Below are 12,967 nucleotides of genomic sequence, written 5' to 3' on the forward strand. Positions count from 1 at the left end.
AGATGAAGACTCTGCATGAGGGCAAGGAGTGCTAATCAGCACTGCCGATGTCAGCCAGTCTTAAGGGTTTACAAAATCAGCAGTGATTTCTGGAATCAATACACTTCAGTAGCTCCTAGGCACATTCCTGGCAAGTATGTTAATTGAAAACAGCACAGGGGAAGCATCCTGTTTATGCTTTTAACAATGGTGCCATCTAAGTGCAAAGTGGACCTACCTAACATATGGCCTCAGAAAGTTGCTAAGGGACAATCTGTAGCCTTTGCCACCAGTGTGGTCAGTAGCTAACTGGACTTCTCCCAGTAGCTGCATGTCAATGGCATGGGTAGCTGGGTAGTTGTGCAGGCCGCACACCCCTCTCTCTCCTTGCATATTGGTCAATTTGGGGCCATCAAATAAAGCAAATCCCATCGCCCCCTCAACAGTACTTAAAAGAAATTACTAAGATGTTTTACGTATTATTTGATGCTGAAAAAGAGTTACTTAAGCATTGGGGGACGCGGGTGGCGCTGTGGGTTAAACCACAGAGCCTAGGACTTGCTGATCAGAAGGTTGGCGGTTCAAATCTCCGCGACGGGGTGAGCTCCCGTTGCTCGGTCCCTGCTCCTGCCAACCTAGCAGTTCGAAAGCACGTCAAAGTGCAAGTAGATAAATAGGTACCGCTTTATAGTGGGAAGGTAAACGGCGTTTCTGTGCGCTGCTCTGGTTCGCCAGAAACGGCTTAGTCATTGCTGGCCACATGACCCGGAAGCTGTACGCCGGCTCCCTCGGCCAGTAAAGCGAGATGAGCGCCACAACCCCAGAGTCGGCCACGACTGGACCTAATGGTCAGGGGTCCCTTAAGCATTGGGGGAGGGGCTATAGGGCCAAGAGAACTCTAAAAGGATTTCCTAAGCATTTTTCTAAGGATTTCTAAGCATGGAACCCCTTGACTGCTTTCAACAGCAGTTTTGGAACTTCAATGAACTGCTCAGCAGACCAACCTATAGAAAATTTTCAGCTGCATCACTATTTGGGGTTGGAGAAAAGGGTTGATTAATGAAGTCTGGTCACGGTTGATGGTATGAGTAAGACGCAAGAATGTGGTAGGATTCTGAAACACCACAAAATCCATCGAAAGGTGAAGTGGGAGATGTGGAGCCCATCTGAGAGAGTACCTAATTTGTCCCAGAGAACGCAACAGAAAAGTAGGAGCTGTTATTGGCTACAGGCGCAGCCAACCAGAAGAAGTGTCAAGAGCTGTTCACTGCATTGGGTTGTATGCTAGAAAAGCTGTGTTTGACACCACCAGCCAGTTCTGTGTACCTGACAAGTGTACTTCTTTGATACACTAAACATATGTAAACCTAAGTTGCACATTTAAACAGATCCAAACATATGCATCATACCTTACTATATGCCTAGGCTTGCACTCAAAATACCTTGAGTTATACATTTAAATAACATAGGCCTAAAGCCAGAGCAATTTGGTCATACTAAAGTCATATAAACATCAACAATTAGTTGTAAGTAATGCCCAATTGAAATGAATAGGACTTCAAATTCAGCTCGCTCTGGATTTGGATTGCAGTATGTGAAAAGGCCAATAAACATTGGGGGGAAATGTGAGAATATGCAATCAAGAAATTGAATTCCTTACTCTAAAGCCCATGCAAAAAAGGACAATGCACCATTCTGAGTTAGTAAAATAAAACAGATATATATATTGTGATTGCTGCTTCTTTGATATCTTACCTGTAAGAAGTTATTTAACTGGTTCTTTGACTTCTCCATAAATTTCTGGTCTACTGATTTAAAGGGCAGTTTGCTGAGTGAAGGCAACTGAGCTTTTTTTAATGATGGGAAGCACTAGGTGGGAGGACGGGGAAAGAAAGCAAATCACAATTATTTCTCCATTTTAATTTACAGACTGTCTTTATTTTTGTCCTGTTCTATTTACGGTAGTCAGAAAGGGAAGAACTAGTTTTCAGCTCCTCTGCCTGTACCCTTGATCGCCTGCAGGAACTCTTCCATCAATCAGCCAAAAAGAGTAGCTCTAAGTGCAGTACTAGGCTGCAGAAATAAGCCAATGCCAGCTTAAGGCTCATTGGAACTAACATCTTGCAAAAAATGCAGAGTGTAATAGGTTATAAAAGGGTCAGGTCAGTGCAATTAAGCAAGTAGAAGAAAGCTGTAAAGCCTTCATACAGCCAGAATAAAAATGGGAAAATAAGAATGAACCAACAAACAGTTGGAAGGAAAAAGAAAGAGCTATTGTGAAAATAATTTACTTTAGGTGTATATGAAAAGATGGAACAAAGCCTATGTTCACATTCAGTGTCAGCTTAACATGTCACGATGCCTTCCTACCACTGGCTGCTGTCACTCACACTCACATGCACACATAGTATGCCTTGCATGCTATGCCTCTTTGACTCTTGATGTGCTTAAGCCAACTCTCCGAACTAACATGAACACAGGATAAAAAGTTTTAGATACAGCATATAAGCTTACACTCTTCTAGGATGTTGATGCCAGTGTGGACTACGCTCTAACAAAACCAGATTTAAAAGAACAGTGGGGAGGGCACATCAACATAATGGTGTTTGGTGCTGCTCTGGGCTCCTTTGGGAGGAAGGGTGGGATATGAATTTAGTGAATAAATAATAAACACACAGAAGGCACCCTGTGGTTGGAATACTCCCCTTGAAAGTACCAGCAGCAAAAACACAAGACAACAAAGAGAAAATTGCCAGGTTCCCTGAACAGAAAAATGTTGCTGATAAGAATCAGTAAATGTAGTGAGCAGAAGGGAGACAAAACACCAAGAGAGCGGAAACAAAACAGCCCAATTTTCTGCCTCACAAGAGCAGAAAAGGGGAAAGAGGAAGGAAAGGGGGTAAAAAAAAAAGAAGGGCTTATGATCAGTGGAGTGATATGTTCTGAACTGCAGGAAGGTTTAACGTGGTCATAATCGAGTGCATGTATACACTTTCAGAGTTATTGCTAAATACATTACTTCTGGTAAATGAGCCAGCATAGTGGCTAGAGGGGAATCAAAATTTGTGCTCCCAGGCTTTTTAGACTTGTCTACCCATGTACTACCTGAAACCCAAGGGGTGCATTGGTTGCCAGATCTGACACCCCCCCCCGCAGCTCTCCTACCCCACTATTATTGAATCTGACTGCCTGGTACTGGATAGGGGGTTGTTGTTTTTGTCGACAGACATGTCTGGCTCCTTCCCTACAATATGGAGCACAGAGGATACAGAAGTTGGCCATACAGAATATTAAAACTAAGCAAGAGCAACTTCCACATGTTCTCCATACCTCACTGAGTTTCCTATGTAGGCTTTGAAACTCGCTGAGCTTTCGGAGTACCGTCCATTCCTTAGCTTCAACGCTGCCAATCTCTTGTAAACTCACCATGACAGAGTAACAGGGCACTTGTTCACCATTTTCTTCTATGACCTAAAACAGAGAAAGGGTTGTTTTTTGTTTTTATTATTATTACAACACCACCATCATCATCATACTAGAAAAGGATATGCATGCACACCTACACAGTTTTACACAAGAATTCCAAGAGCACATTCTCACTGCTGCACACAAATGGTTCTGTAACAAACTTTGTTTCATGGTCCAAGAGAAAGCCTTAAGATATAAAGTCTCCTATTTGATCACAGATTCCAATAGACTTAGGGTGGATGTCACATATTATACAGAACATGGTACAAGATGCATAGTGAACCTTTACCCATGCTCCCTATCGCAAAATACTGGCTTTGTTCAATTCGAGAAGCAAAGCGAGCATTTTGCAGGTCACTAAATTGCACAAAGTGGATTCATACACACCAGGGATGAGGAGTGGGTGACCTGCTGCTGGACTTCAATTTCACCCACACCTAGTCATTCAATGTCCATACTTGATGAGGGTGGTGGGAGTTGCAAGTAAATGATCTGCAGGGTCACAGATTTCCCATATACACCTTGAACAGGAATGCAGTCAAGGTGGATCCTTGTAGGACACCGCTTGTCATCCAGACTTGTCCTGCAGTCAGCTGTCTTTACTGTGATCACAAGAAGCACTAGAAAGGCAGCCTTGTGAACTTTCACCAGGTTGCAACCATGTCATCAACACCTCAAGATGAATACTGCCTCCTTTTAACCTACATCATCTACCAAAGCTAAAAGTACAGTACTGTAAATATTTTCCATACATGCCACATTTCTTAGAGCATTTGGACTGCTGTTACCCTCACAGAAAAGGGAGGCTGGTGCACATTAGTCTTCACTTGCCTTGCAAGTGTCTCCAGACTATGCAAGCTGCAGCAAAGGCCGCAGTTAGGAAACCCTCATACTGGGGCTGCCAGCGGCTCTCGGCTGGTAGCCCAGGAATTATAAAGACAAGGAAAAGTTTCTTAACAGTCCTTTTTCATTTCAGTCTTTACAGAGAGAGGCTATAGAACCCAGTCTCTTGGATAATGGCATTGTCTCGAGTGAATCTCCACCTCCCCATCTCTCCCACTTCCTCATTCATCATTCTCATCACCTCCTCTCTACGGGTGCTGCTACGTGCCCTCTGTCTTTGAGCTCCTACTTCTAAGGCTCTCCTGGTTCTGGGAGATAGGAGGGTCTGGAATGCTTTCTAATGACAATGTGTCACCCGGGTGTTCTGGCTCTCCCATGATTTCTCAACTTTCCCCCTCATCTGCCTCTGAGCTGTGACCTCCCTCCAACCCCTGTTGTATATCTATACTGTCTTCCTCTTACTCCTCCCTGGAAGGGTCAGGGTGGGGAGGCGGTCTCCACCATTCCTTTGCCCAGTCCCTGACAGGGGCATGGTTGTATCAGGGGTCAGCAAACATTTTCAGCAGGGGGGTGGTACACTGTCCCTCAGACCTTGGGGGGGCGGGGGAATGAACGAATTCCTATGCTCCACAAATAACCCAGAGATGCATTTTAAATGAAAGGACACACACATTCTACTCATGTAAAAACACGCTGATTCCCGGACCATCTGCGGGCCGGATTTAGAAGGCGATTGGGCTGGATTCGGCCCCCGGGCCTTAGTTTGCCTACCCATGGTCTGTATGAACCATGTGTATAACAGCCACGGTTTGCTGCTCTTTTTTTGAACATGGGTAAATCATAGAGGACATGCATATATGCTACTTCATATACGTTACATGGTCATTAAAATGCTGCCTCTGCTGTGAGCCCCACAACGTGCCTTGAGCTGCTCTCAGAAAAGGAAGGTTGGGGCCAGGCATTAAAAGTCTGCAAAAGTGGATCTTTCCATATGATGTATATGCATTAAGGAAGCCACATTTCTCAATGTCGTTCTGTTTGACATCTACTTCCAATAATTCAGCAATAATATTTTTAGTGGGGAGTAAAGGGAAATGTATCAGTAATTATTTTTTGGACAACAGAGAAAAAAATGTGCTCATGTAAACTTTTGACAGAAAGGTTCCACTTATTTATATATATTTTTTAAAAAAATAAACAGAAGGAAAAATCCATACTTCGCTGGAATTTATGAAGGCTTTCCACATGCCGAAATTCTCACACCACCAATCTGTTCTTTCAATGTGCAATTGAAGGTCACCGTGTTCTCGCTCCATCAGAGTGATTTCATCCTTCAGTTTAGAAACAATCTGCCAAGGAGGGGGGGAAATCACTTGTTATTACCGGTTATCATATTTCTCTCTCTCTCTTTCTTTCTTTCTTTCAAGAAAATCTACACAACTATTGCAACAGATCACTCTGGTGCATGTACTGGAGGAAACAGATTAAATGTGTAGCAATAAGGGAAGAGAAATAAAAAAATGTCAGGCAGTGGAAGGGAAAAAGGCAAGGAATTTAGTAAAAGCTCCCAAACCGATTCCCCATCTAAATGACTCTGTCTTGACATAGCAGTACTGCTTAAAAGGTCATGCATAATTTGCTTAAGGTCACGTATAGTTCAGAAATGAAAAGCAAATTAAGCCCTGAAACATAACGATAAATGAAGATTTAGTGCTGAGTTCATGAAAGATAGGGGGAAGGGGAAAATCACTACAAAAAAGTTTTTAAAAGATGCTGTGAACTAAAAAAATTAAAAATACTTAAGATATTGTCCAGCACTAATTCACTTAGATATTTTTGGGGGGGCGGCGGGGGACACAGTAGGTTGTCAGACAGCTGGGGGAAAATGCACATTCAGCAACCTAATAGATATTCTATGCAGAGAGGTCCAACATCATGGTGCAGAACTAGATTGTAAAGAGGCTTTGGAATCTTTGGACCTTAAAAAGCATGGTTATGCTACACACTATTTTTACGGGTACGCACAGAATATTGTGTTTATCTGTAAAACTGTAACAAAGGCCAAGTGGCAATTGAATGACTTCAGATGAATGCATCACATAAGGCGCATGAACCCAGGAATCTGACTTAGCCATGCCTTAGTTGTTATATCGCAGCAACATTGCTTTTGATGCTTTTGATGTTAAAGTATGAAGCCCAAGGATGCACTGAAAGATCTGAAAGTGCTGAGCTGGTACTGTGGTTGATTTTATTGAATCATGTGAGCAGGAAAAGTGAAATAGAATAGAAGAGGCTTATACTTGATCAAAAAATACACGATTAAACAACTACCAACAATGTTTGATAAGCAACTGCCATAAAGGCAGTTATTACTAAAAAAAAAAGTTTTATTGATTCTCCATTGTTCATGGTAAGAACAATAAAACAACAACAATAAAAAAAATTTTAAAGTCTGGGTCATTTGACGTCTTACTCCAGAGGTTAGTTTGGTAGAACTCTCCACAGGCTGCCATTTGTCAAAGGCAGGTTGTGAACATGGTCCTCTTGCTGTATGACGTCATGGAATGGTTGCCAAGTATTGTAAAAATTAAATGGGTTTGATTTCCCCTTGATTGCTCGTATCAGCACAAAAAACTGTTCTTACTGTTATACCAGTAAACACCTCAGATTAATTCCATGTGGCAACTTTTCTCAACACAGCTGCAAAGCACCGAATAATATTTTCCTGTGATATTGCAATCAACCCACATGGCAAGACCTTCCATGCCAACATCTAGGACTTGATATCATTTTGTGTCTCATTTACCAAACCAAAAAGCAAGCACTGGTGCAGAACTGGAGAAGCAGGCAGGAATGCAGGTTTGATACTATGCCATCAAAAAGGCCCATAGACCCTCATGCAGCATTTCAGAAAGGCTAGAAAGCCCCACTGTCTATTTCACATTGTCACTAAAGTTCATAGTTCAGCAGTGGAGCGCCAGCTTTACATGCAGAATGTCCAGAGCTCAATTTCTGCCATCTCCAGTTAAAGAATATCAGGTAATAGATTTGAGAAAGATCTATGCTCGAGTCCTTGGAGAAGAACCAGTGTCAGCTGGAACTGACAATTACTGGGTTATAAGCAATCAAAGATCTGATTCTGTGTCAGACAGCTACATATGTACCGTATTTTTTGCCCCATAGGACGCACAGGCCCATAAGGCGCATCTGGTTTTGGGGGGGGGAAATAAAGGGGAAAAAATTATTTCCCCCCAAGGCGCGGGGCTGGAACGGGGGAAGCCCGAGCTTCCCTGGACCCCAGCCCCCAAAACAGGCAGCTCTCCGCAAGCCGTGGGAGCCTAGCGCTGGGCTCCCACAGCTTGCGGAGAGCTGTGCGAAGCCTGGAGAGTCCGAGAGCGATGGCGAAGTTGCGCGCAGCTTCGCCATCGCTCTCGGAGCTTGCGGGGCTGGGGGCGGGGGAAGCCCGAGCTTCCCCCGACCCCAGCCCCCAGAACGGGTCCCAGAGCAATGGCGAAGTTGCGCGTAGCTTCGCCATCGCTTCCGGAGCTTGCGGGGCTAGCTTCCTGAAGCCTGGAGAGCGAGAGGGGTCAGTGCGCACCGACCCTTCTCGCTCTCCAAGCTTCAGCGAAAGCCTGCATTCGCCCCATAGGACGCACACACATTTCCCCTTCATTTTTGGAGGGGTAAAAGTGAGTCCTATAGGGCAAAAATACGGTACTTATATTCACTGACAGAACTGTTAGGATATTTCCGTTCCACCTTAAAAGGGAGCAGGATGTTTGTGTCACAGCCTGCGCATTTCCTGTTCACAGGATGTTTATGTTTTCTGTTGCTTTCGTTTTCTCTCTTGGTGTCGAAGACACTGAAGCAGGCAGTCATGTTTTTTTTTGTTCTGATCAACGCAGAATTAAACTTGTAAAATAATGCTCTCCTGAGTGCGACTTTTGCTGTGCAATATCTGCTGACAGAGTGTGCATGAGCCCAGGAATGTGGCACGCAATTTTCTGGAGTTCATGTCGCTAATTGCTGATACTGCGTGTCTACGGGAGATCGATGGACGTCCGGAGTCGACGTGGAGGCAGTGATGGCCTTTGTCTCCCTGGCAGTATCCCAACAAGAACAACACTGCAACCCGCATAAATTGCTAAGGTCAGATTTTCAGGGTGCTGAGAAGGAAACAGTATTAAAGATTGTATATCAATGTCTTTGTAGAACAATCAGTGGCTAATGAGAAGCCTGGAAAACAGTACCTTCCAATTTATTTTTGAAGTGAAAGCTCTCTAGAGTATCTACATGACTGCTCTGAAACACAGTCTGCCAGTATAATGCATGTAAATAACAAAGCCACATACCTTTTTGTCAGGTTTTGGTGAACTGCAGAGAGAATTTAGAGCTTGTCTTTTATATTCAAGTCTGTCATTTAGCTGGCGTAGCTTATTCACAGCGTAACTGGCCTGCTCATTAATTCCGGAGCTTCCTTCATCAATAACTTCTTCACAAACTTGGTTCTAGAAGAGAAAGTATGGGTAGCCAACAGTGATCAATATATGTTAAAGTATAATCCATTAACTTGACTACCTGGTTTAACACACATGGTCTAAGCAGAAGTAAATAACTGTGCCAACTAGAATGAGATCTGGGTTTGAATCCCTCCTCAAATCATGAAGCTCACGGGTTAACCTTGAGCCAGCCACTATCTCACAGCCTAAATTACATCATGGTTGTTGTGAAAGTTAACATGAAGTGGGGAAAGGACCATGAATGCTGGCCTAAAAGGGGTTTGATGGAAGACGTGTCTATCACTTACTCTTAGCCACAATAATTAAATGGAAGCTCCAGGTTCAGAGACAACACACCCAGTTGTTGGGGCAATAGTAGGAAGAGCTATTGCTGCCTGGCCACTTTTGGAAACAAAGATAGACTAAGATGGACCTTTGGTCTGATCCACCAGCGCTTATGATCCATGTCCCCCAATATTATTATGCTATCAAATATTCTAGTTTTTTACCCAGTTTATCTTCCATGGCATCTGTAAGCATCACTCACCACTTCATCTTTGTCGTCAGATGTCATCTGAACGGTACTTCTCTCTTCTTCCTTCTTGATCAGCCTCTCATACAAATCACTGACAAGGAACGATGGGTAGTACCTGTCCTTCAGTGTTTCATAAACATCAGTCTGGATTTTGTAAAACACCTCAATGCCTTTGTTGCCTACAAGGCTCTGTTGTATCTCTTTATACAGTGACTTTTCCACAGTAATCTCTCTGCCTTCTACAAAGAAATCCTGATAGATTTGACTCACAAGTTGAGGTATTTCAGCCTAAGGAGGACGAAAAACCAACATGAAGAGATGCATCCATCATAATCAAGAACCATGCAGTTAAATATATGTTTGTTTATCCTATTCAGTTCTCTGAAGAATGACCCTTGGTTTTAAATGTTTGTAAGCATACAGCAAATAATTATAATCATAATCCAGAGTACAGCATACTCAAAGCAAGAAGGATCACACCCCATGCAGGTTTTTTCTTTATTCCTTTTCATATTGCTGATCCTCAGCAACACATGGTAGGGAGATCAAAGAAGCAGACTTCTTCTGCAGGTGAACACTAAAAACATTATTAAAAAAATACCAGTGATCTGAAAGATTAAGTTTTAACTGTTTATGTTTTCGAACAGTCCATTTTCTTCACTCATTTCATGAAACAGGGAATTGGTTTTTAAATTTGGCCTGATTTTTGCCATACCAGCACAACTGACTGGACTGATAAAATATCTAGGAGCAGTTTATATGCAATTTGAATACTAAAGCCAATGCTAACTTTTTATGCAACACTGGTTTACAATTAAAAGTCTTGCCAAAAATATATATATTTCCAATAACAAGGTATGACATATGTTTATCTACTTTGTACCTTGTTAGCATTCTTCAAGTATTCCACGGATTCCCAATAGCTGATCAAAGATCTCTTATCCACTCTTTCCATGTATGTTCGGAAGTGCTCTCTGTAGGATGGGTTGCACAAAATATCCTCAAATTGAAGAATCTGGAGGGGGGAGGGGGACAATTAATGACATTATTTCAATTAACTAATCTAGTTCACAGGTTACAAACCTCATTAAGCACACTTATTATTGACAAAGTGGATTAAGGCTGGAATGATCAGCAGAGATAATCCAAGATTCTGGATTCATTGTTTTTTATACTTTACCATTTTCCCAGCACTCTGATAAAAATCTCGGGAGACATAAAAAATGTTTCATGGGTGCAGAGATCATCAGTGCCATCTCCACAAGGACCCCTCTTATTACATGCAAGAATGTTTTTGTGTATACTAGGTTCAGCAGCAGCAGCAGCAGCTCCTTGTACTGTGTTGGAAGCCGTTTTAATTTATTATTTATTAATTACATTTATAACCTACCCCTCTCTATATGGTCCCTGGGAGGAGTTGATACATAACTGCACAAAACATTTTTTTAAAAAAAGAAGGTCTTTCTGAGCACCTCCGTTTTAAACCATTTCAAACTCCTTCAAAGGGCTGGACAAACACGAGTTTTGAATCCCCCCCCCCCAGTTCCAAGGAAAAGTGTCTTTGTAGTAAGGAATTGTATCCAGAAATTGGGGGGAATAACTCAGCAGCTCATCACACAGCTCTCTGGATAGACAACCAAATACTAAAAACATAATAAGCAATTGTTTATTCCAAAGAAGCAGATAGAGTATTCTGCTGTTAACCTCTTAAAAAATGGTGCGAAGGTACGCTATGTTGCACAGCCTTAAAGACAATTTTCATGAGTGTTCATGACACAACTGCTAAGACAATGCCCTACCTGATCACACACCAATACAAGGAATTAAGGAACACACTATAATAATTTTCCTTTGTGTATCTTCAGTGACTCATTCACCCAATCCAGAAGTTCTATGAATTTTGCAGAACTCCTCCATATATTAGAGCCCCAAGGTGTGCAAAGTTTATTCCATTCTCTTCTGTGTCACTGATGGCTCCATATGCAAGAGCAGCCCCCAACTCCACTTCTAATCTATACAATTTCCTGGTTGAAGAGTTTTTCCTCACCTCACCTTTAGTTTTGCAATCTGGAGCCATAGCAGTTATGTGTAAAACGGCCAGCAGGACAATCTTAGACGTGCTTACCTTTAAATAAGTCCCAAATAAATAGATAGGACTTGCTCCCAGCAAACATGTCTGAAACTAGAGCATTAACAGCTTAAGCACTAGCTCATATAGCTTCACGCTGAGCTGCAAATGAGACACTGGAATCCACTGCTGTGCTGCAATTGTTACAGTGCAGAAACAATGAACCTTGGGAATCCAACATGCTCTAACCAAGAACTCAAGAAGCAACTTAACTGGAGTGGAGGGAAATAAACCTTCTAAAGTGTTCCTTATCAGCACAGTTATATGCCTGCTGATTTGCTATCTGTAACCAAAATCTAGCGGCTGGAAGGGCAAGCAAAATGTTCAGCATGAAAAAATACATCTGTTTTGGAGGCTCAAAGTATTTCCTGAAAGACCCCAGAAAAATATGGTTGTCCCTGTTCATTTCACCACCCGAATCAGCGATAGCTTCAGTAAAATAAATTGAACTCTTCCTTCCTGTTAACAGCAATGCTGTCAGGTAGCTGGTAAGATTTGGCTGAGAGATGGTGGTTGATTTTTAGCCAGCAACAAGGAATGTGGAACTGCAGCTGAAGACTGTATGCAAGAGCGCCACCTTGTTGGTAGAAGGGGAGCCCTGCAGGGGTGTCCTATATATAATAATAATAATAATGTTGGTGGCTGTTTTAATTTATTTACCTACCCTACACCCTAAGTTCCGAAGGAGGGTTGCCACAATTTAAAAAAACGACATTAAAACCAGTTTAAAACAACTTACTGTCACAAAAATAGGATGCATCCTTAAAGTATACATCTCAGGGTTATGTTTTAGAGGCCAGGTTAAAGAGAGCATTCAATGAGAAGGGCCATTCAATAGTGAAGGTGCCAGGTGAAGGTTCCACAACTTAGGTGCTGCCACAGAGAATGTCCTCCTGCAGGCCACCACCATGAACTGCTGAATGCAATGGTACCACCAAGAAAGCCCCCCCTGCTGATCTTAGCACCTGAGAGGGTCTGTAGGGAAGCAGACAGTCTTTCCAAAATTCGGCACCTGAGTCGTTATGAGGGGTTATGAGGGATCTAAACCCCATAAAGTAACGTGGCCATTGCATTTTGGACACAGCAGGAGCAGGATTTTAGTCGCTGCACATTTCCTGGGTCTTCTCTCTCCCGCAAAATTATTAAAATCTTGCTCTGGGCACTCGTGTACCCAATTCTTCCTGACCTGGCCTTTTTTTCTATGCACGAAAGGTGCACAGTGGGAAACAGGTGCCACTCGTGTGCACTGGAGGTCCCACCACAAACATTTTAGACTCTTTTTGCACAGCCCCAAGCCACCACAAGGGGGACACGTTGTACCTGGTGGGTGGGGAATTCATAGCAAAATGTACCCTACCTCATTGAACCTAGCCTTGGAGAAGCCCAACAACCTGTTCTCAGACTGGCAGGGTACTGAAAAGGCATGGAAATCTTCGGCAATGTCTGGCTCTCCAAAGCTAAAATGGAACAAGAGGGGCTATAAATCTTGTTCTGGCCACTCCAGAACATCTACTT

The 12,967-nt window shown here is 42.8% G+C and overlaps 1 protein-coding gene across 2 annotated transcripts in view; it reads right to left on the reverse strand.

Annotated features, from left to right (window-relative positions):
* SNX25 (sorting nexin 25) overlaps positions 1–12,967 on the reverse strand; it is a 51,942-nt gene that overhangs the window by 5,956 nt on the left and 33,019 nt on the right. For both annotated transcript variants that reach the window (XM_083631080.1, XM_083631081.1), the window contains exons 8-13: positions 10,208–10,339; positions 9,337–9,612; positions 8,643–8,798; positions 5,508–5,639; positions 3,310–3,450; positions 1,735–1,848 (exon numbers count right to left, since the gene is read on the reverse strand). In XM_083631080.1, coding sequence (XP_083487206.1) covers positions 1,735–1,848; positions 3,310–3,450; positions 5,508–5,639; positions 8,643–8,798; positions 9,337–9,612; positions 10,208–10,339 — 951 coding nt within the window. The remainder of the gene's footprint in view (positions 1–1,734; positions 1,849–3,309; positions 3,451–5,507; positions 5,640–8,642; positions 8,799–9,336; positions 9,613–10,207; positions 10,340–12,967) is intronic.

This window comes from Podarcis filfolensis, assembly GCF_964270895.1.
Source record: "Podarcis filfolensis genome assembly, chromosome: 9".
NCBI classification, from domain to species: domain Eukaryota; kingdom Metazoa; phylum Chordata; class Lepidosauria; order Squamata; family Lacertidae; genus Podarcis; species Podarcis filfolensis.